This window comes from Triturus cristatus, chromosome 1_2 (assembly GCF_964204655.1).
Source record: "Triturus cristatus chromosome 1_2, aTriCri1.1, whole genome shotgun sequence".
In the NCBI taxonomy this organism is placed as follows: domain Eukaryota; kingdom Metazoa; phylum Chordata; class Amphibia; order Caudata; family Salamandridae; genus Triturus; species Triturus cristatus.
The window spans coordinates 538,688,600-538,713,587 of record NC_140580.1 but is presented as its reverse complement, the minus strand read 5'-3'; the positions used below and the strand labels follow the sequence as shown (position 1 = coordinate 538,713,587).

General features: G+C 46.0%; 1 protein-coding gene across 1 annotated transcript in view; it reads right to left on the bottom strand.

Annotated features, from left to right (window-relative positions):
- The window catches only part of SFRP5 (secreted frizzled related protein 5), a 120,862-nt gene that overhangs the window by 51,415 nt on the left and 44,459 nt on the right, over positions 1 to 24,988 (bottom strand). Inside the window, exon 2 of the mRNA XM_085606349.1 lies at positions 12,806 to 12,883. Coding sequence (XP_085462475.1) covers positions 12,806 to 12,883 — 78 coding nt within the window. The remainder of the gene's footprint in view (positions 1 to 12,805; positions 12,884 to 24,988) is intronic.

Here is a 24,988-nt window from a genome sequence, read left to right as displayed (position 1 = left end):
GCTAGGAATGGGTGAGGGTGAGTCACTGTTTTTACTGGAGCCCTGGGGTATGCATTATAAGAGACTGTTGATCTTGGGTAGAAGTATGATAGTACACGGGGATTTATAGACCCCCCATGTAGAACCCAAGGGGTAGTCTAAGATGTATTTGACTGCTCTGGGGTCTCTAAAGTTGATGATAATTGCATCCCCTTCAAGATCCTTGATTCTGCGACCTAGCCAAGGAAGTCTCCGGACATGCAATATCTCCCCATTGATGTTGTGGGGGGAGGGGTCTGTTAGTCCTAAGCCAGTGCATGGTTTTATTTTTTAGATCGTAATAGCCCTCATTTTTGCCCTTTGCCAGAGGCGGAACTTCTGTTAACACTACCACATATGGTACCGCCTCTGGGGGTAAGTTAACTTGATGGCTATATGGGTCTCTTGCTCTAGCTAGGTGATGATTCTCACCCCTCTCCTTTGGGGACGTTACTAAGATGGAATTTGCTATTTCCTTCCTTAATTCACCCTCTTCGTGTTGGCGATGACTTTGCAGGGTTGTGGTGTCAAGCGGCTTGTCCCTATGCTGGGAATTAGAGCTACCTATCTCATTAGTCCTAGTATGAGTAAGAGGTGCATCTGAAACCATAGGGGGGGGCGGGAGTAAGTGAGCCGGATCTTCCCGTGACCCCGGGTGTTTTATGATTAAAGATTCTAGATTCCCCAGTCGTGACTCTATATTTTTTAGTCGTTCTATAATGGGCAGAATGAATGATCTTATCAATTTCTCGATGCTCTCAAGATATTGTGGCATTGTACCCAAATCAGGTAGGAGCAACGAAGAACGAGACAGGTCAGGAGGGGGGGGGAACCAAAGAGGTAGAAGATATTAAGGCCACATCGTGTATTCTTAATGGCAATGATGGAACCTTTGTCAGCGATGCTATGCCCACAGTTTGCATAGGGCCCTTGCCAAAATCAGTGTGATTGATCTTACCCTTTGGCAAGTTGCCTAACCTCTTTCTTCTCTTAGGCGGAGGGGGCCTTGGAGCTTTAGACACCAACGCCCTCCCTGCCTTCTTGCTAGACGACTTAGCCTTAGACTCAGAGGGAATAGTGACAATATCAGTTTCCTTATCAAAAGTAATAGTACTGGAAGGGGGCAAAGCAGTTGAAACTGGTGACAAATTAAAATTGCTGGGTGTAGACTCAATAGATCTAAGCAGCTCAGGGACATTATCCATAGCTAACGCCTCCTGCGTCAAGGTAGGAGGACTTAACACTATGAGGGACGAAGTCAAAGGAGATGTACTGTCCATTAATGTCCTATTTTTAATACACTCTATAGAGCGACGTCGCTCGGCCCCTCGTTCGGCAAGCGTAGTCTCCTTGTCCGTGGGTACAATAACTTTTTTAAAATAATCAACCAATGTGCCTTTGGTCGGGGCACCATTTATTGCCGGAGGATTAGTAGCTACAATCTCAGCCATATTTTTGCTAACAGTATCGAACAAAGGACTCACGGTTAGTGGGCAATAAAGTTAGTAAGTTCCCCCAGTCCGGTCTCCTCGTGTCTCTGAGGGCCTCAGAGGGCCCGCTCTTTGTCCGGTCTTCGCCCCGGACTGCGCCCCGCACGCGTCCCGCGATACGCGTTACGGGGGCCGCCTTTACGCTGTGATTGATAATAGGGGCGTGGCACTGGGAGGGGGCGCGGCTCGCACGGGAAGAGGACCAGCTGGAGCTGTTGTGTGCTGGTCCTCGCAGTCCCGGGGCCAGCGCCTCTCCCTCCTCTGCGGCCACGGGATGTGCTGGGGCTTCCTAGCCGGGCAGCGGTGCTGATTGGTCTTGTGGGGCTACTCCTGTAGGTGAGAACTGCTCCAGTCGTGCTCGGAATGAGCAGAAACTCTTAGCGAGTGGCACCCGCGAAGCGGGTGCCGCGAGAAGTTATTGCGCTCAGGTGGGGGCGTGGCACTGGGAGGGGGCGCGGCTCGCACGGGAAGAGGACCAGCTGGAGCTGTTGTGTGCTGGTCCTCGCAGTCCCGGGGCCAGCGCCTCTCCCTCCTCTGCGGCCACGGGATGTGCTGGGGCTTCCTAGCCGGGCAGCGGTGCTGATTGGTCTTGTGGGGCTACTCCTGTAGGTGAGAACTGCTCCAGTCGTGCTCGGAATGAGCAGAAACTCTTAGCGAGTGGCACCCGCGAAGCGGGTGCCGCGAGAAGTTATTGCGCTCAGGTGGGGGCGTGGCACTGGGAGGGGGCGCGGCTCGCACGGGAAGAGGACCAGCTGGAGCTGTTGTGTGCTGGTCCTCGCAGTCCCGGGGCCAGCGCCTCTCCCTCCTCTGCGGCCACGGGATGTGCTGGGGCTTCCTAGCCGGGCAGCGGTGCTGATTGGTCTTGTGGGGCTACTCCTGTAGGTGAGAACTGCTCCAGTCGTGCTCGGAATGAGCAGAAACTCTTAGCGAGTGAGCATAACTATGACGTGACAAAACATTACGCACTGATTAAAGGACAAACTGAATTGTGAACTTAAACAAAGGTCCGTTCATTCGTAGGGACTAGGGAATATTGTAGAAGCAAGTCTCGAGACACAGCCTCTGACGGGGTATTCAGAAGAGCTTTTCACTTTAACTTTAACTTATTAGCTTGCACAAATCCCTTTATCCTATTTCTCTATCTAAACCACTCTCTCTGCCCATCTCTTCTTTTAACCTTGTGTCCTATTCATAATTTTTTGGGTCCAGGGAAATACATATTTCAACTGTTCTTGGGTGACCCGGATAAAGTTTAACATTTGATTTTGAATTGTTTGGCATCACGAATGATTGAAGCAGCAGGGGATGTGTACTTCAAATCAAATTTGTTCTGTACAGGAGTCCACAAATCTGTCTTGCCTGGGGGCCCCAAAATCCTTAAAATGACACTGGGGGTGGAGCCAAGTGCCCAGCACTGCTTGTGAAATAGTCGTCAAAATGCAACAAAGCCTTCTGATGGTGCGATCCCCACGTCCCAGGGAGGCTGCAAACCCCTTGGTGGGCGCGAGCAGCGAACGAGCTGAGACCCCCTCTGGGTAGGGAATTTAAGCTCACTTTGCTCTCGGTGAGTGGGATCGACTTGTCATCGATAGACAGAGTGAATAGCAGATAACGTGTGACACGTGACGTCAGCCAGTATTGTCATGCTCTTCCCAATTGCTGCCCACAGTTGGGCCATCTTATTATACCCATTCCTGTATTCGGGAAGTGATGCAAACATTGGTATGTCAGAAGCAATCCTGGTATAAAACTAATTCAAGTACCGGTATTTACGATTAGCTTGTCGTCCTTTTAGGAATACTCTGTGTCCTAATAAGAATCATATCTTTAATTACTTTTGCCTGTTTGAGATACATAAAACCTATACTCGTCATTTGACATTTTTGTATTTGCTATTTTGATTCGTATTTATGTACCCGGTCTTGTTTTTAGAAAGAGCTGTGGCTGTACTCCTAGCTGTTTTCTTGCCACTTTGCACCCTGCCTCTGCAGGGCCTTATCTATCCAAGAGAGATGGAAAGCACAGTTCATTAGTTCTCAAGAAGGACTGCTTTCCCCTTGCCTGGAGATGTGCTTATTACACATGCAGGCTTTTTAAATATCCTGAATTATGTCATTTTTCGCCTCGAACCCTGCTCCTCTTGTTATCATGTTTTCTTTTGACAACTGTCTTGACCTCTCATTCAGCCAAATCCGGGAAACTAAATTAATGTTGACAGACCGAGAGGGCTGTCTTCTGTCAATTGCCAATGGCCTTCCTTGTCGTAGCGCCTCTTCGCCTACCCAGCCAGCAAGCGCGCGTCAATTCAACGCCACACCTGCCCTGATTTGAAACCAGAACAACTCAATTTCATCTCCCAGGAGCATGTGCTTTTCAGTCGGTGCCCTTAATCAGGCAGCAGTGGCCATCAAAGCATTGGTTGTCACACGGAAGGCGGCAGACCAGTCGCGGCTCGCAATTCGCGGGGAGGTGTTACGGGGGGCGGGGTAACATAAAAAAACGAACCTGCTCCCGATCCCACGCCGTCTCAGCGTCCAGTTCCTAGGCCGGTCCGGACTACAGAGGAACAGGTCTGGGCCGGTCCGGAGCATGGACAACTTCAGCGCGGCCGGTGTCTCACTCCCAGCCAATCCAGACGCTGTATTAGCAGCGCCAGGATTGGCTAGGGCACGGATACGGTCCGCCCACTAGGAGACCGGGAGCTGCGACGGTCTCTCGGGTTCCCCCCTCCTTCGCTTCCCTACTGAAGCTATAGAGGTGGCTGACAGTGCACATGTATGGGCTGGTCGTAAAAAGGACCAGCCCAAACCCAAACATGCGCACTGCGCACCGCTCTTGTCAGTGACAGTCTGACTGTCACTCAAACTGCTTTGAGTGCTGCTGTAGCCCCGCCCCCACCCCCTTCAGCGGCCGATTGCTGTGCGTGCATGTCCCAGCAGCTGAGGAGTTGAGAGAATTCAGAATTGCTTAATTTACTTCATTTGCTTGCACAAATAAGGGTGATGTGGCTAGTGGGGCAACGCCCCAGCACCCCCAATGGACGCACTGCCACAGCTTGGGGGTACCCGGGTGCCATCCCATCTTATCCTATTGACTGCTGATCACTTATTGTAGTCTTTAATGGAAAAGGCTACTAAAAAGACATACAAGTTTGCACCAACATGTCCTTACCTTTAATATACTGCATCCTGCCTCCTGGGCTGAGGCAGCCTACCATAGGTGTGACTGGCATATATTAAGATAGTGCTTTGATCTTGTCATACATGGTGAGGGCAAAGTCGAGTTTAAGCAGTTTGTACTGCTCCTGCAGTCTGTAATGGCAGGACTGCTGTCATTATTTTACTTGGGTCGCTCAGGGCGGCACAAACAGCAGATCCTGGTGACTCCTTGAACACCCAGGCCCTGGGTACCACTTGTACTATTTACTAGAGCCTTATAAAGGGGTTAAAGTCCTTGACAACTGGGGTTACCAATTCACATATCATTTTTAGGGAGAGAGCACTAACACTGGGGCCTAGGCAGCAGGCTCCAGTGCACCTTCAGAGTCCATGGGGCAAAAAGTAGGGGGTCACGTTACACAAAGGGCACTTTCCTACAATCGTGAGTGGCAGTTTGGCACTATTTTCACCTAAATATTTCAAACTGCACATCTCTGGTTCTACTGACTGGATTTTTTGTCATTTTGGTCTGGTTTTAATTGTTAAATTCTACTTTATTTGTCTAATCTGGTGTGGGATCCAATTGTGATGTGTTTCCACTGTGTTACTGTTTTAAGTGCTTCACAAATACTTTCCACTAAGTTCAGCCTGACTGCTCTGTGCCAAGCTTCCAGAGGGTTGAGCACAGGTTAATTTGTGGTTTGCTTGTGATTTCACCCTGAAAAGAATTGTGGTTTTTGCTCGAGTAGGGTTCCGCTACCCCCTCTCAACCAGTAACCCACTTTCTTACAGATGCCATGGGGAGGGGATCCATGCTGTGCCACCTCCTGTTTGAAGAACATCCAGGGGTATATTCACTATTGATTCACGCAACACACGACAGGCGGCAAAGTTGCTGCTCTGCATTACGTGGAACTGAAAGAGCAGGAATAAGCCATGCCTACTAAGATATGTCACACTTCTGCTCTCTGCTATTGCAGGTGTACTGGGTACCATCTAGCGCAGACAACTTTGTGCCATGCTGCAGGATTGTATTTGTGCAGGAAGGGATACCTTTGCGTTGTCCTTGCTGGCTGCAAGGAAAACACAAAGGCTTAGAAAATCTAGGACTCAGTGTGTAGGTATGGATTCTAGTTTGCAAACATTGCAAAAAATGTTGTCAGGTTTTTTTTTACCTAAAATTAATTAAGAATCAAAGAAGAGTTTTTCACAGCTCAGTCAGTGAATGAATGGTCAGTGTTCTTCAGTGATAGGCAGAAATTCGACTTTTAAAGATTTCTAACTTTTTCACCATTCGTCTGTATCTTAATGTAATACGGTTCTTACAGTACTCCATTCTTAATTTTACTTCTGCAAAAATCTGAATGAATACATACATTTGGTTTGGTAATTCAATAATTAGATTCAAACATAGAAGCAAATTCTAGTAGGCTATTTCCTTTAATTGATTTTGTCGTGTACACAAAGCAGCTCAAGGCATGATGAACATTTGTGTCGCTCCCTGCACCATGGGACTGTTTTCAACACTGTTATCCTCTTATCAGGATGTTGATACTGTCAATTTCTATTGTTGCATATTTGGCTTTTGCACTGGAAATTATTGGAGCTCTCTTCGGATTATGTTTATATAAATCTGTCATTAGAGGCATCTGTTTTTAGTTTTAATAAGCCTGTAGGAGAATCAACTTATTAAAACTAGCCTTAATTTTCCAAACAGAATGAAAATAGTCAAGCAAAAAATGCAAGATAAAAAAGCAATTTTATAATGGGCTCTAATCCCGCTGCTCATCTCTACTTCACATAGTGTTTTCAGCAGCTTCAGAAAACTTGCATAAGCCCTCCAGGATTTGGCGGGAGCTAAAGTGCTCTCTCTGTGTGTGCCAATAGACAACACGTTGCAGCAACAGAGGCCATTTGGAGGTCAAATTAGAGTTGATATGCACTTGTACTTGCTCCCTTTTGCCTAATGAGTGCGCAAAGTCAGGACTGGAAAGGTTCACTTGCTGGGACACCACAGGCGTAAATGATTAAATAGCCAAACTCCGCCCCCTGTTCTGGCAGAAGGTGGCACCTTATTACCAACACATAGTTTCATATTTTTTGTTTTGAGAAAGACCGAGTGAGTACAAGTAACTACTATTTTGTTTTGATGGACCCTGCCGGTAACTCATGCCGGTCACTCCTGTATCTCCTCTCTTTTCATATTGATAGCATTTAAAATAAAACCACCTAAAATCTAGGTTTGTTTGTACACGGAGAGGAGGGTAGCCATAAGTATGAAAGCCGCAAAGGATCTATGGAAGTTCGTCTGTGATGATCAACGTTGTGTCATTCATGATACTAGCACCCTTGACTCAAAATGCTATTGCCACTCGTCAGTCTGTGCCCACCAATCACCGTTCCCCCAAGTCCTTCCCTTCCCTTTCTGTATACCTGAATCTAGAACCGCACACCCGTAGAGGCTGCTGCGAAGCCCTTCCTAGTGCGCCTGTGACAATACATTCGTGGAAGACAGGCAAACACACGAGGATTACTGATGACCAACCTAAGGAAAATGACACCATCCTTAGATGAAGCCTCTGCATTATCGTAATTTACATCCATTTGACAAATTGACAAGGGTTGCTTTTACATGGATATTTTCAAAATAGGTTTAAGAGCTGTATATGATAAAGTTAACTTTTAAAATGTCCCCTACATTAAAGTTTAGTTGAAACTATGGAGGTAATAAAGTCACATCTTTCATTATTACCTATCAAAATTCTCAAACAAATTTTAAAAGTCACATGCATTCTTTAAGTTATCAAACAGTACCCTATTAAACTATTAGTACCCCATAATGCTTCCCATCCCTGTACCCATAAAACCCCAAACACTTCATGCTAACCCTTCCCTGATACCTAAAACCCATTACTACCCCCTTTAAGCACCCTTCCATGAACCCTAAAAACCCCTTATTACTCCTTGACAACACCCTTTCCAAATCCTTAAAACTCCTTACTACACCTAAAGGTTACCCTTCCCTGAAGCCTACAAACACCTTACTGTCCCTTGATGCTACCGTTCCCTGAACCTAAAAACCCTTTCTTTCCCTACTTGCTACCCTTATTTTGAACTCTAAAAATCTTACTAGTACTTAACTTTACTCTGCCAATCTCTGAACCCCCCCTAACCCTGAACTAATCCTTAATGCTACCCTTACCTGAGACATAAACCCTACTATACCTTAACGTTACCCTTCTCTGAATCTGAAAACCGTTTACATCTCCTTATTGCTACCCTCCGTTGAACCCTAATAACCCCTTACTACCCTTTTTGTGCTTCTTATCCCTAAACAGTAATACCCTGAATCACCCCTAATGCTAAACGTCTCTGAACCCTAAGTACCCTTACTATCCCGTTATGTCACCCATCCCTAGACCCAAAAAAGCATCTAATCATCACCCTTCTCCTAACCCTAAAAGCCAGATTATTACGGGTTGAAACAATGTTAAAAATAAATATCTGTATCCGCTTCTGTTTAGAAAGCACATTTTGAACAGTGGGTGCAAAGTTGCACAGGTTTCCCTCTGAAAAATTCAGGAAGACTTCTTCAAAACTTACCAAGCTTCACAATCTGTAGGAGAGTGTGAAATGTAAAGAGTAGCACAGGAAATTCCTGGGATGAAGGAAGGACATGCCAAGTGACATCAGAACATTCCTTTGCTTCATGGTAGAACAAATACAAACACACCAATGACCAGGAGAGAGAACCATAGACATATTCGCAAAAAGAACATGGAGAGTGGATAGAAAGTCTGGGGAAAGCAACAGGAAAGATTCTGGCAACATCCTAGAGAGAAACAGAAGACAGAAGGAAGAGATGTGCGGATGCACACGGCACTATTCACTTATGAAGAGGTAGCAATCATCGTTGCAGAGGTGAACACATGCAAACATCAGTTAAGAGAGGAAAAGAGTGAAGAAATAATATAGCCTGAGAGCCCGCAGTAGCGTTCGGCGTGGACCTTTAACTGGGGTGCAGGCCTTTAATGGCCAGTAGCGCCCGCTACGGAGGGCTCTAAGGCTATTAGAACATTCAACCCCTAGAGGGCAGAATGTTCTAATTGGTAAAACAAAGGCCTCATGGAGCCCGAGGGGACAGATGTCCCCTTGGGCTCGGTGAGACCTTTGTTCACAGCAACAGCTGTAAACAAACATTGGAATGCTGATGCTCTGGGCTTCTACCGGCCATTCGAAGCTCTCAGCATTCCAATGTTCTAATGTAGATTAAAAAACCTTTAAGGTGCAGGGGCGTCCTGTAGCCTGGTCTGCACTTGTGGGGCATCATGGCAAATGGCGCACTGCCATCTGCCAAGAGTCTAAGCCTGGTCATCACAGGTAAAGTTCGAGATTTTGATAGGATATGCAAAATGTAAACTTGCATTTTATCAGTACTGGATATTAATATTCCTGAAAAAAATAATTTGCACTCTTATTCAGGGGGTTTGGAGCTATCATTCCGTCTGGACTGTCCCTTTTAAAGTCGGGCTAAGCCTTGTTTGCATGTGGTTGGATATTTCCCTTAATTGGAAAAACGAGCTAACAAAATGGTAAAGAATGCACACTCAATCATCAGTGGTTTTGACTGAATCAGTGTAGACATCAATTGTTTTTATACTGCCTACTTAACATGCTATAGGCACCACCGGCGGTTGCATACCACTGCCACCAGTGTGCAGACCACCTATTGTGTGATTAGCTTTTTAATCCTTTAGAACCAACTAACTAAGTTGCAGAGGCTTTACATCATTTTAAGGCATTGTGTGTGACCCTAGGCTGTCAGCAGTTACTGGACAATACTCTTCCTATGTATAGATGTTTACCATTAGCGCCATAGGTCCGTAATAACACTGCCCTTAAACTGGATAACCAATGTATTAACTTTGTGCACTTCACTCTCTCCAGGTAGTAAGGATGTGCAGTCTAGGCTGACTCCAGGAAGTGGTAACGGTTAGAAACTCCCATAGAGTGTGTCACAACATATGCCACTTCGTGACTTCAATGACCAGTCAGGGCTGTAACTTTAAAGAAGATTGGGGCATTTATTACCAGGTGGGGGAAATAATTTGGTATCTACAAAAAAACACCATTAGGCGCAAGCATCTTCTGCAGTGGACACCATATATTTTATAGCTCTCACAAAGTGTTTTCTGGATTTTCTCAACTGGAATTACAATTGGGTTGAGAATTCATTGAGTCTCTGATTCTTGCAAGTTTGTTCCTCTCGGGACATTCAGCCTAATTGAGGTTATAGTGGTGCAGGATTTGGCAGTAAAATCTATGTACTGGTCCAGTCCTGGATACCATGCTAGAGTACTTAGAGGGTGGAGCCTTAGATATTGAGTTTTAGGCATAAAAAACAAAGTGTCCAAAAAGAAGAAAGCCAAAAATCTCCCCTAGAAACTAGGACCCCACCACAAAGAATTCAGTGGCGTTGTGAATGGTTTTACTGAGTTCCAGTAATCCAGTCATTTGTGCATGGAAATTGGATCATCAGTGGTGTCCAGTTAGGACCCAGTTTAAGTTACTGGTGTCAAGTATACAGTTTAGGACCCAATTGGTAGCTCCTTGATCATCGAGGGAAAATGCTGCAAGATGCCAGCATCCGCGATGTGTCTCCAGGGTGCCTCACATTTGAATGTTAAGATCTCAGAGACTGCTCTTTGAAGTAAACAATGGTCTTGATATGGGGCACCCACAGGACGGGGAGCACTTCTGTCCCCAAAAGATAACTGGATCCATACTTTTTGGAGAGTGCTAGAGATTAAAAATCATGACATGCATAATTAAGTCAGAAGTGTTTTTAAAAGTCATTATACGACTCACATTCAAAGGATAGAATGTGAAAGAAAAGGAAATGCACAATAAATGTTTATTGGTACAAATGAATATGCAAGAGCAGTGGTTCTTAACCTTTTGACTTCTGTGTACCCCCAACTAATCATTACTGCAACCAAGGGACACCAACTGACTCAGCTTTAGAATCCGGGGACCCTCATTGAGTCGTAACTGGAAGCCAGTGAATCCTGTTCTAAGCATTTTCAATTATTTGAAGCTCAAAACAATTCACAAGAAAAACAGAAACAAGCATTTATCAAACATATACACAAAAGATGAAGTATTATTTCATTCACAAACAAATATATATATATATATATATATAAAATAAATAAAAAAATATATGTATATATATATATATATATATATATATATATATATATATATATATTCAATGAAAAAACCATAGGTTTCACACATGTTATAGTTAGCTGGACATTTTACTGATAAAAAACCAATGAAATTCCCCCGTTATAGTTACTGTAGGCAACTATAACTCACGCGACCGTAATCCTCTGCTGATGCTAATACTGTATTTAGACACTTATTTGCCCATGTCTTCTTCCATTAAATTTTAGCTATACATATATTACAAATATTTTTTTTTCATAAAGACACATATGTCATTAGCAGAGGATTACGGTCGCGTGAGTTATAGTTGCCTACAGTAACTATAACGGGGGAATTTCATTGGTTTTTTATCAGTAAAATGTCCAGCTAACTATAACATGTGTGAAACCTATGGTTTTTTCATTGAATTTGCAAGGTTTTTTAAATGCTAATTCCTAACTATAACGTGTGTGAAACCTATGGTTTTTTCAGTGAATTTGTACGGTTTTTTAAATGCTAACTCACTTTACGCCATTTGTGGCGTGCGCGCCCACTTAACGCAGTTCGTTCCGTGCGCGCACGGTGCGCTTCGCGCACCGTGCGCGCACAGTGAGCACGCGGTGCGCTTCGCGCTCCGCGTGTCCACGTTACGTTACGCTAGATGGGCCCTGAACGCACGATGCGCTTCGCGCACCGTGCGCACATGGAGGAAACATACGATGAGCATCGTTGTGAAAGGTAAAATATATGTTTTGTAATGTCGGCGGCCGTCGCTTCCTGGTTTGGACCGATTCGAATGTTTACTAAGATCTAACGGCCAATCAGAATCGCGCACGTCACCGTACGCGTACGGTAAGCGCACCGTAAGCGCACCGTAAGCTGGCTCAGATATATATATTGATTTAAAGGCTATTTTCTCAGAATCTACTGAACCGATTTACACCAAACCTACAAAAGGCACTTCCTTGACCTGGGGACTACCTCTCTGCCAAATTTCATTAAATTCTGTTCAGCCGTTCGGGCTGTAGCCCTGTCTAAAGGTCCTATGGAAAAATGCATGGGAAAAACGCGTTTTGGGACCCCCCTTTTATCTCAGCCCCCGCTTGACGAATCCCCCCGAGACTTTCAGGGTAGGAGCGGAGCATAGCGCCCCACCTATTTTGAAAAATTCGCGAGGATTCGTCGACCGGCGCCAAAGTAATTCAAAATAGAATGTTGCGGATTTCCTATGGAAACGTGGTCCTAACTATAACTACCTACTGGCGACCGCCAGTAGGTAATATATATATATATATATATATATATATATATTTTTTTTTTTAATGGGAAGTTTGGAACGTTTCTAAATTCCATTGAGGTCACTCATTGTCCTTATTACATTCTGTTTATTAACTGCATTTTTAGAATTCAAATTCAGATTCCTCCTCATTTACAGAACTTTAAAAATTTTACATGTTGCTTCTTAATTTATATGCACTTTATTAATCTGTTAATAATATTTCCTTTTCTAAGCACTCGCTGACCCCCTGCGTAGGTCTCTCGGACCGCAGGTTAATAACCACTGTGCCAGAGTGATGATCTGGCATATAAGAGAATATTCGAGTACTCATATTTCCACAGCTGGGCTATTTTGTCTCCAGGAGTCTGTCGCACTGCCATCACTAGGAATAGCCTTAGACCTGCGATGTCGCTTGTTAAGGACACAGGAGTAAAACTGGCGGCGGCATGACTGCCCTCAACCTTTAAACCCCCCTTTCAGAGATACACTGAGGTCACATTTGCAAATTGTTCTACTCTCTTCAGAATCTCAATCATGACATATGTTTGTGTCCACATTTGATCAAAGTGCCTTGTCCAAGGCTAATCCGTAGCACAATTGCCTGTTTTCTCGATTAATAAACCAGATTAGAAGCATAAATGTACACTCACCAAAGTCGCTGGCACACAACTGCACCCTCATAGTTTCAGATTTCTGCTCGATTTCACACTGAGTGCAGATCTTGGTCACTGTGAAAAAATGACAGCAAATACAATGCATGTTAAAATATAACGTTGCTAGTTAGCAGTCATCTACACATGCTCTTAAACTAGTCTGTCATCAGTCAAATACAGATGTAGGTCATTATCAGTGTCATATGTGTGCACACCTCGAAATGAAGATTTCAGATCTCTTAAAAAAACACATATAAAAATCATTATGACACGGAGGAAGGCGTTGTTATGCGCGGTTGTCATTGAGCACCACTATTGTGAACAGTAGATTCTAAATCAATAATTTGCTGCTAATATGTAGCAACAGTTGGTAACAAAATAGTTACCTCGTTGTTGCAACGTCATAAAGAGCCGGCCAGTGCAGCACTGTCCCTGCTCGATTGAGGGCAGAAAGCACAGCTGTGGCAGGTCACGGTTGGATAGCATAGAGGGCAATGAGGGGTGGGTGGCAGGGGGCACGGTTTCTTTTTTATTTTGGACAGGCAGGAGATGCCATCTTATGTATTGTTCCTCAGTACTCCTCTCCCCCCCCCCCAGTAGTAGTTGAAAGCAAGTGCAGATGATTTGGAGGGGAGGGGGGGGGGGATCATGTGAAACATAAAAGTATAGATGGGTGAACAGTGATGAGGTTCTTTATTTCGGGGTTTTGAGTGACATCACAGACAACACGAACTTAACTCTATTTGATGGCACCTAGAACCCTTCGGTTAAAAAAAACCTCCTCTTTACTCATTGATATCCATTTATAAGTCAATATATTGTCTCTGCAGACATTAGCAGTAAACTAATGTTTCACAACCACTTGCCTGGATGTATATTTTTGTGAATTCACGTAAAAGGATTTTCTGTTATTGTAGTAATTTCAATGAAGGGAGCATGTGTATTAAGTCAGTAATCAATGCAGGGACCTGACTTTTAAGATATGACACTGGATACCATCAGAGATTACATGGCTGGTTAAGTGTGATAAGCAGCCACCCAATAGTATCTGTCCCTGGGAGGATAACTGAGTCTATTAGTTATAAATATTCTGGGTAGGAGTTCTTTGTGAGATTTTTCCTAAACAGGATGAAGGCACTTGTCCACCTAGGTGGCATGCTTCACCATCAAGCCACTCCTCTCCATAGGCCTAAACATTTTTGAGGGTTTAAAGGGCTCCACCTAGAGCTTTTTACATGGTTATTTTTTTATTTTTTTAAATACATTAATTACTCCTTATTTGTTAGGAGTAATGGGATCCTACCTAAAAGCTAGTCATATTCCTGCAAGTTAATACGTCAAAGTGAAAAATAAAAAGATCACTTACCTCTTACAAGTGTTACATGTGATATTCATACCACAACTAAAGTATCAGAGGGCTCGATTGGGTTGCTAATGCTGCCACTTTGGCGGAAACTGGTGGCTCATTGGAATTAATCTGCTGAATAGAGTAACTATACAAGGTACATTATCGTTTTCATTTTAACTAAGACATACTACCTTGCGGGAGATAAGCTAGTTTGAAATTCTTAAACCTTATTTGTAATTTTTATTCTGATCAAAATTATTTGTATCACTTTGTCTCATTGTAGCTGCAGACCAGCTTAATGCAGATATTATTATGGTGTGTGAACTTAAGCCTGCCTACAAGTGCAGCCTAATCATAAGATGTTTGCCAGTTCATCTAGTGGCCTTCACTTTTAACATTATGTGCACAATAAAGTGCTGTACCTTAACATAGGCAGACTTTAGCTGTAGCTACGCAGGCCAGAGACAAACGTGGATAAGATAGGTGGTCACATAAAAACCAGAGGGAACATGAAACTCTGATGGGTTTTCCACTAAATCCACACAAACCAATTCATCCTCACAGAAACTACTTTGTAACCTACTTTTTATTAATATAGACCTCTACTGAGGTCAACAATATAATCAAACAAATAAACCAAATCACTTCAAATCATTATTACAATCATTCCTATTAAAATGTGTTCAAAAAAACTATTAAAAAAAATTAAAAATACATTACCAAGTATGGTAATTTAAGGGAGATCTTAGAAGAAGGTAAAATATTCTTTTCTGCATAAATTTTGACTCACAAATAAAGAGGTACTAGAAAATGTCGATGTTGCATATTCAGGGCTGTGCAAACAAACAATAATTGGGTTAGATTCTGCACTCCATCATTGCAGAAGGTGCAAATCTGTTCTTCTGGAAACACACAGTAGCTACTTAATATGTGAAGTCTTCAGGCAGAGACTTAATCTAAAATATTGCCTACATAAAGCCCCAATACTCATACTGAAACTCAGACACCTTTACCAAGAAACACTCACAAACACGCACACATGACCCCCTTCACAGAGGGCCACATTTAGGAGTCCAACCACATTCCACCTGAAGACACCACACCAACCAACCACAAAAAGAACCTGTGACAGAGAAACTCTTCATAGAGAAACCCATACAGAGAGACCATCTGCATTAAAAAATAACCACCTACCTACACCAAGTGTAACCCCCTTAGTCATAGATAATGTCCCCCAACAAAACCCTTTGTTATGGAATTATGGTTTATATTTTTCCTTAACATTCCTTTCCTTCCTACAGACTTGTGTGGAAAATTGTGTTAATTGGTGCACTTTGGGATCTTTTGAGCACCAAGTACACGTGGTTCATACAATCGTAACCTGACGTGTTGAAAAGTAAGATACATAAATTTACAATTATTTGACAACACTTGCTGTCTGGATTGAATGGATGATGTTACATTTACATATAATTTCCAGAGCCAGTCTTCTGATGCACAAGTGACAACACTCAGTTAGGGACTTAAGGCCATAGCTATGGGCAGGGCCGGCATTTTCTCAGATTGCGCCCTGGAGAAACTAAATTGGGTGCCCGTCCTAATTGTCCTTCTCCGCTCCTTCCCCATCCGTCCCTCCCATTGGTTGTCCTAGTGGGGGCCCTTTTGGGATCACAGGTCACGTACTGGGTGAAAACCTCAGAGAAGTGACAAGCTTGTGAACACACATTTGCACCTTGCCCCTTCTCCTCAATCACCTATTCGGTTGCTAAACTGGAAGTGAAAGCCTCTGGGAGGGGACTGTGGGAGAAGGAAGCAGAAGTGGGAGAAAGGTATTGGAAGGAGGCTAAAAAATGAAAGTAAATATGATTTACATACAGCTTCAAGGCAATGAACTGAACTGGTGGTCTGGGATAAAAGGTTTATTCAGGGAAGCCCAGGAGGTCAGGTGCCTGTGCTCCCCTCTCCCTGTAGGCACCTTGGGCCCAGCTCATTTTTATTATTACAGAAATTGAGCAGTTGTACAGCCCCAAATACATGAAAGCAGTCCAAATATTTATTGCACTTTTAAACTTCTTATTTGTGTCTCCAGAGGTAAACAACGTTTACCCCAAAACTTTTTCCCCGCTTGGAATCACAACGCGGTCGTTACAACGACCGCGTTGTGATTTCGCATATCAGTACTCCGCAAGTCGGAAGAACGACTTGCGGAGGGGGGGGAGGTGTTGGATTTAAAATCCAGCACCTTCCCTAGTGTCCGCACAGACTGCAGTTGGAATAGTAAATTATACTATTCCAACATCCAGTGCCCCCCTCCGCAAGTCGTTGTTCCGACTTGCGGAGTAGTGGTATGCTGAATCACAACGCAGTCGTTGTAACGACCGCGTTGTGATTCCAAGCTGGGAAAAAGGTGGCGGAATAACGTCGTAGATTCGTCTCCAGATAATGTTTTGTTTATGCATTAGGAAACACCGTTCTCTAGCTCCACAATTTTTTGGGTTATCCATCTCCATTTTAACCATGGATATTGACGAGATCAAATTTCTTGCCATATCGAAGGTGGGAATATATATAATAAAACTAAGTGTACACCGATACACTTCAATCTGTGATTGTGCACCTATTTTGAAAGGTAAGCAACACCACACAGCCTGCTCCTGTGAGCAGATTTACCCACCCATAAAGAGAATTGTACCATATTGGAGGAAGTGTAATGGTGATTAATTCCACCTGGGCGTGCAAGTTCATGTTTAGTAAACCCCTGACTTGAATTTGCCCTTGTAAATAATGTCCCTTGTGTACCTGCGTCTTACCTAGGTGTGCAGGTACCTTTGAGCACCCCATGATTTGTCAATGCATGACTGAGCAGGCTACACACTCATAAGTCTTGTATTTACATTTGTTTTGTGTTGTCAATCCGGTTAGGGTGACCAGGCGTCCCGGATTTGCATGGACAGTTTTGGTTATCTGTCCAGGCATATTTCAGTAAATCAAGCACTTGTCTCAGGTATTTCGAGAGGCTCTACTGAACAAGCTTTTATGAGTTCCAGTGCAGGAATAGGTACCAGTCTTTTCAGAAACCAATTTAATTAGCACTTATGATAGTCTGTGTAATAGTTGTATTTGATTTATGCCACTTAGTGCCTTTGTGTCTGTGTTTGCTACGTTGATGAGTGATATCTTGTAAGTCATTCTGCGCCCCTCTGTGATGTGAAATTGTAGTCCTATTTCTACTTTTATGAAATGTCGCAGCTTTTGGTTTTAAGAATATAGGCACCCTTAATCAGTTGGAAATTAAACACGAGGAAGTTACACATTATTCCATGGGGATGTCACATTTAAGCTATAAACAATACTATATGAATCATCCTGGTGCATTAGCACTCAACAGACTTGGTTCCGAGGAGAGATCTTCTCATGAAAATTGTTAATTTGGTGTGCAGCATCAGTGCTATGAGGAGACAGGTTCACTGCAGACCTGTCCCAGCACAGGTATTGTAGAACTAGGCAATTTCACTGTGTCATCATTACTACAATAACATTCCAGGTATACATGGCTGTTCCCTTTTTATTTTGTAGATTCATGTGTGCCCATGGGGAAGAAGTATACAATATGTACGTTGGTCAATAGGAAAACCCACCAGGAGCAGCAAGCAAGAGACCTTTTTGGTGTACATGTCCTTAACAAATGATCTACGACATAACACAATATAACAAGGAATTATCTGCTCAACTTTCAGACCCCAAATGACTCACTAACAAACATAGGACATAGATATATAACATCTCCTTTCCTTATGAAACAAAAGGCAGATGTAGCAACGGCCTCCATACAACTTTACCACGCGACCCATTTCCCTTGCTTGCATTAGAGACCATGGTGCCTTTGATACGCCACTGAAAGGATAAGAAAGGACTTGCAAAATCCCTCCATAACTAATACAATTGAATGTAATATGTATAAGTGAGCTTGTCAGCAGAACACAATCTTTCAGTGGCTGTGGTAGGAGCACTGGAAGGTGTTTTGCCTGTTCTCCAGCCAAATGAGCCCAGCTAGGCAGTCAGCGTCCAGTTGGGTTCCCGGAGGCCCTTAAGATGCCACAGAAGGCCAGATCCTCGGAACACCCGAGTCATAGCTGGGGATGTCATGGCTAAAGCCATTATGCAAACTCTTTAATCATATTGCACCCTTTCTCTCATCTCCATTTTCTGTTTTAGTAATGCTAACACTTTCCAAGCGACCAACATGATAGGCCAGATCCAGGTTCAGGACAGTAGTTGAAGTGCATTAACATACCTGCCAACTTACAAAATAACTTCACTGTGTGAGGAGGGGTGGGGCCGTGGAGGAGGAAGGGCCTGGTGCCGAGAGCGATCTAAGGAGCAGTCTGCCCCTCACAAAGCCCGCCGGCTCCTCCCAAAAAAAACAAAAAGGGTCATTGAGGCTGTTGCCAATGTCCTGGGGGTGTTTTCACCCCTTTAAATGGACATCAACTGCTTACAACCTCTGAATGCAAGCTGGAAATCCACTGTTTACCATGGTTTTCAGCACGATTTACCTGCCACCATGTCATTTGGGCTCCTCACCGGGTGACCATGTGAAGGAAGCCGAAATCATGTGACATGGTGGTACAGTATGAGTTGGCAGGTATGCATTAAAAAACAGTATGGGAACTGTGATCCTGAGTCCAATATAGGTGAGGCCAGTGAGCATGGGAGCAGGATCAAAGGTGGAGAGAAATAGAACAAAATATTCTGTAACTACCTTTCACCTTCAAGTAACTGTATATAACAAAAAACACCCAAATCAAACGGGGTAGCTGTTCCAGGGTAGGGTGCAGTAGTCACCCAAAACAAGAAAAGGGTGAGGAAACAGGAGAAAACGGAAGGGGGTCCTATGTTTAAACCCTGTAGGTAAGAAGCAAATGCAAGTCTTGTCTCTTGATGACCTCACACACCCCGAAGGATGGCATACTTCATCATTGGGCGGTTGCTCCTCATCGGGCCGGCGCTGCAATGCCCTACGGGTCCCCCGAAGGGTCACTTTGGCAGAGTTCTTTTTTTGGTGCTGCCGTTTGATGAGTGAGGGTGTGAGACAGAGGGTTCTAAGAAGACAAGTGCGTGAGTGAGTGAGTGAGTGAGTGAGTGAGTGAGTGAGTGAGTGTTTAAAACTAGCTAAGGGATACAAAAGTGAGTTGAGTTTAATAAGAGGGTTCCCTTGCCAGGTTAAAAAAACCCATAGGTCGTGTGTTACTGATGGGGCCTAATGTGCCACAGTAACTTCAGATCAACATGTTTTGCGCCATTAAAGTGGTCAGAACGATCCTTGGTGCTTCTTCAGGACCAGTGAAGTAAATAAAAGACTGAAGTAATAAGCTGCTCCATAGGCTAGCACCTGTAATCGCCCGCACCGTGACGGGAGTTGCCGTCAGGTGCCTCGCCAGTCAGCACCTAACCCTTAAGCATGTCTGCCTGCATGGAGCAGCTTATTACCGAAGACTAGGTTGCAACAGGAGCGGCCAATCAATAGAGCCATTGCCACCTTGTAGTTGCAGTCAAGGGAGGTCCGCTCCACCTGTGCAGGGTTCTTGACCCATTGACGGTCTCTTATTTACTTCACTGGTCCTGAAAAAGCACCAGGGATCGCACAAGGTGGAAAGTGAGGCTTATGAAAAGAAAGAATCATTTGTGTACAGGACTGGTTGAAGTAAATCAAATGACAGAGCAGAGAGAGATCGTGAACAAATACAGAAGAACAACATTTGGGAGAAGGTAAGGGGGATTCTGGAGACTGATAGCTTTCCATGAAAGACCAGCGTTTAATTTGAGCCGGTGGCTGCAGGTGGGCACATCAGCTCCTATTTTTGGGGACCAGCATTTATTTTTCCTCCTTAGACATTCACTTTCCTGGTCAGTGAACTGCTTCCCTTTCTGCACAGCTCCGCCTAGGTAGCTGCTGCCCCTGACCCTTGCTGGTCTGAGTTTCAGGCCCTCCACCCACCACAGGCACTCGCCTGTGCCTCATCCTTGGTGGTCAGGAGGGGAGCATCTCTCCTCTGCTGCTGCTTTGCCCTCTGTCTCTCTACTTTCCGATCTTTTTCATTCCTTTCATCTTTATTTGCATATTGTCACTTTTTGTCCCTTAACTTTCACTCTTGCCTCTTTTCACTTTTTGCACCTTTTTCCCCTATTTGTCCCTGCAGCTGCTGGTCCCTCGTGCCCCTGCCCCTACAGAGCCGCTTTCCCACCTGTCCAGCCTTCCCCTCACACTAATTAATGATGGCCACTGCATGGCCGCGTGCAGCGGGCTGGCTTTGGTGCTCCGAAGGTGGGCAAACCCTTAAATGCCTGGTCTGCACCCAATGTCATGGACCCTGGCTCTCGCACCATCCACCACTACGATGCCAGCACCCTCCATGCTCTCAACACCAGACACCACACTGTCTGCCTATGGGCATCACCTAAAGACACCCAGGGCTCTCTTTTCTGCCTTAACTGCAGCTGCACTTTCACCTGCCACTGCACACAAGCCCACCCACTGCACGGCCAACAAATACCGGACCTGACTGCCTCAGCTGCATCCTGCTCAACACATGCTCCCTCTACAAACACGCTGTGGGGATCTGGGACCTACTCGACTCAGTCTACCCAGACATCGCCTTCCTCACTGTAACCTGGATGAACTCCGCCTCTGCCCCAGACAGCGCCACCACCATCCTGGATGGCTGCAAGATTGTTTACAAAGAACCGCATCAACAAACCGGGTAGAAACATCGCCATCGTACCAAAAAGCACCCTTTGCCTCACCACCCATTTGGACTACCACTCGACCAACACGGAGCACCTGCACTTCCAGACCAACCGGAACAGCACCCTCCAAGGCACTCTTATCTACAGACCCCGACCCGGTCTACCCTTCAGCGGTTGAATCGTCGACTTCATCGCACCCCACAATCTTGCTTTAACAGACTACATCCTCCTTAGCGACCCCAACTTTCACCTGGACAACAACAAGAAAACCTCATCCCTGCTGGAGAACTTCACCACCGTCTGACTCAAACAACTGGTCACCTCCTCAACCCACACAGCAGGACACACGCTCGACCATATCAAACAACTGGTCACCTTCTCACCCCACACAGCAGGACACACACTCGACCCTATCAAACAACTGGTCACCTCCTCACCCCACACAGCAGGACACACGCTCGACCCCATCTTCTCCATCAGCGACAACATCGCCTGCAGCCACATCTCTGAGCTCCTGTGGACAGACCACCACTGTGTCCACTTCTTCACCAAACCCACCCTTCATGATTCCATACGCACCTGTAGAAGGCTAGAGAACTGCTTCTCTTTCTGCACAGCTCCGCCTAGGTAGCTGCTGCCCCTGACACTTGCTGGTCTGAGTTCCAGGCCCTCCACCAACCACAGGCACTCGCCTGTGCCTCATCCCAGGTGGTCCGGAGGGGAGCATCTCTTCTCTGCTGCTGCTGCTTTGCCCTCTGTTTCTCTACTTTCTGCCTTTCTGACCTCCTTTGTTATTCCTTTCATCTTTCTTTGCATTTTGTCACTTTTTGTCCCTTTACTTTCACTCTTGCCTCTTTTCACTTTTTGCACCTTTTTCCCTCTTTGTCCCTTCAGCTGCTGGTCCCCCGTGGCCCCGCCCACCTGTGCTGCTTTCCCACCTGTACAGCCCTCCCCCTCACACTAATTAATGATGGCCACTGCATGGCCGCGTGCAGCGGGCTGGCTTTGGTGCTCCGAAGGTGGGCAAACCCTTAAATGCCTGGTCTGCACCCAATGTCATGGACCCTGGCTCTCGCACCATCCACCACTACGATGCCAGCACCCTCCATGCTCTCAACACCAGACACCACACTGTCTGCCTATGGGCATCACCTAAAGACACCCAGGGCTCTCTTTTCTGCCTTAACTGCAGCTGCACTTTCACCTGCCACTGCACACAAGCCCACCCACTGCACGGCCAACAAATACCGGACCTGACTGCCTCAGCTGCATCCTGCTCAACACATGCTCCCTCTACAAACACGCTGTGGGGATCTGGGACCTACTCGACTCAGTCTACCCAGACATCGCCTTCCTCACTGTAACCTGGATGAACTCCGCCTCTGCCCCAGACAGCGCCACCACCATCCTGGATGGCTGCAAGATTGTTTACAAAGAACCGCATCAACAAACCGGGTAGAAACATCGCCATCGTACCAAAAAGCACCCTTTGCCTCACCACCCATTTGGACTACCACTCGACCAACACGGAGCACCTGCACTTCCAGACCAACCGGAACAGCACCCTCCAAGGCACTCTTATCTACAGACCCCGACCCGGTCTACCCTTCAGCGGTTGAATCGTCGACTTCATCGCACCCCACAATCTTGCTTTAACAGATTACATCCTCCTTAGCGACCCCAACTTTCACCTGGACAACAACAAGAAAACCTCATCCCTGCTGGAGAACTTCACCACCGTCTGACTCAAACAACTGGTCACCTCCTCAACCCACACAGCAGGACACACGCTCGACCATATCAAACAACTGGTCACCTTCTCACCCCACACAGCAGGACACACACTCGACCCTATCAAACAACTGGTCACCTCCTCACCCCACACAGCAGGACACACGCTCGACCCCATCTTCTCCATCAGCGACAACATCGCCTGCAGCCACATCTCTGAGCTCCTGTGGACAGACCACCACTGTGTCCACTTCTTCACCAAACCCACCCTTCATGATTCCATACGCACCTGTAGAAGGCTAGAGAACTGCTTCTCTTTCTGCACAGCTCCGCCTAGGTAGCTGCTGCCCCTGACACTTGCTGGTCTGAGTTCCAGGCCCTCCACCAACCACAGGCACTCGCCTGTGCCTCATCCCAGGTGGTCCGGAGGGGAGCATCTCTTCTCTGCTGCTGCTGCTTTGCCCTCTGTTTCTCTACTTTCTGCCTTTCTGACCTCCTTTGTTATTCCTTTCATCTTTCTTTGCATTTTGTCACTTTTTGTCCCTTTACTTTCACTCTTGCCTCTTTTCACTTTTTGCACCTTTTTCCCTCTTTGTCCCTTCAGCTGCTGGTCCCCCGTGGCCCCGCCCACCTGTGCTGCTTTCCCACCTGTACAGCCCTCCCCCTCACACTAATTAATGATGGCCAGTACATGACCGCGCGCAGCAGGCTGGCTTTGGCGCGCCAAAGGTGCACCAAAAGCAAGCCCTTACATGCCTGGTCTGCACCCAACGCCACGGACCCTGGCTCTTGCACCATCCACCACTACGCTGCCAGCGTCCTCCATGCTCTCAACACCGGACGCCGCACTGCCTGCCTCTGAGCATCACCGAATGACATCCAGGGCTCTCTTTTCTGCCGTAACTACAGCTGCACTTTCACCTGCCACTGCAAACCAGCCCACCCACTGCACACCCGACGAATACCGGACCTGACTGCCTCAGCTGCATCCTGCTCAACACACGCTCCCTCTACAAACACGCCATGGAGATCTGAGACCTACTCGACTCAGTCTACCCCGATATCGCCTTCCTCACGGAAACCTGGATGAACTCCTCCTCTGCCCCAGTAATCGCCACCACCATCCCAGACGGCTACAAGATTGTTTACAAAGAACTGCATCAACAAACCGGGCAGAGACATCACCATCGTACACAAAAGCACCCTCCGCCTCACCACCCACTTGGACGACCACTCAACCTACATGGAGCACCTGCACTTCCAGTTTCAGACCAATCTGAACACCACCCTCCATGGCACTCTTAGCTACAGACCCCTGACCCGGTCTACACTTCAGCGATTGAATCATCGACTTCATCGCACCCCACGATCTTGCCTTCACAGACTACATCCTCCTTAGCGAACCCAACTTTCACCTGGACAACTCCAACTACAAGAAAACATCATCCCTGCTGCAGAACTTCACCACCATCTGACTCAAACAACTGGTCACCTCCTCAACCCACACTGCAGGACACAAGCTCGACCCCATCTTCTCCATCAGCGACAACATCGCCTGCAGCCACATCTCCTGTGGATCGAGCACTACTGGATCTACTTCTACTCAGCCTTGAAAACCACTGTCACCGCACATCACCACCTCATTAGAACAACAAAGAAAGCAGCCCTACAAGAAAGGATCAATGCCAACGCACTCAATAACAAAGAACCTTTCACCGCGGTCAAAGAATTTGTCAAACCCAGCACAGAGCCAGCAGATATCCCACCCACCCAACGCCTCTGCAACAACCTCAGCACCTTCTACCACTGCAAGATTAGGGAGATACATGACAGCTTTGATAGCCTCGTTTCCCAAGACCCTCCCACCCCACCCACAACCACCGCACCCAGAGACACCGGACCCCAGCAGACCCTATTCAGTTAGACACCCCTCACTGCTGACAACACCCTCAAGATCATGAAGAACATCCACTCCAGAGCACCCTCGGACGCCTGCCTGCACCATATCTTCAACAGAGCTGGCACCTCCATCCCGCCAAACTCTGCTGCACCATCAACTGCTCCATCAACTCTGACACCTTCCCAGAAAACGGACAACACACTGAGATCAACCCCTTGCTGAGGAAACCCTCTGCCGACTCGACGGACCTCAAGAACTTCAGACCCATCTCTCTGCTCACCTTCCTAGCCAAGGTCATCGAGCAGGCCATCAATACCCAACTATCCGATTTTATTGAAGCGAACCACATCCTGGACCTCTCCCAATCCGGCTTCTGAAGCAACCACATCATCAAGATAGCCCTCTGGCTGCCACAGACTCCTCGACTGAGGTGAAACTGCAGCCCTCATTTTCC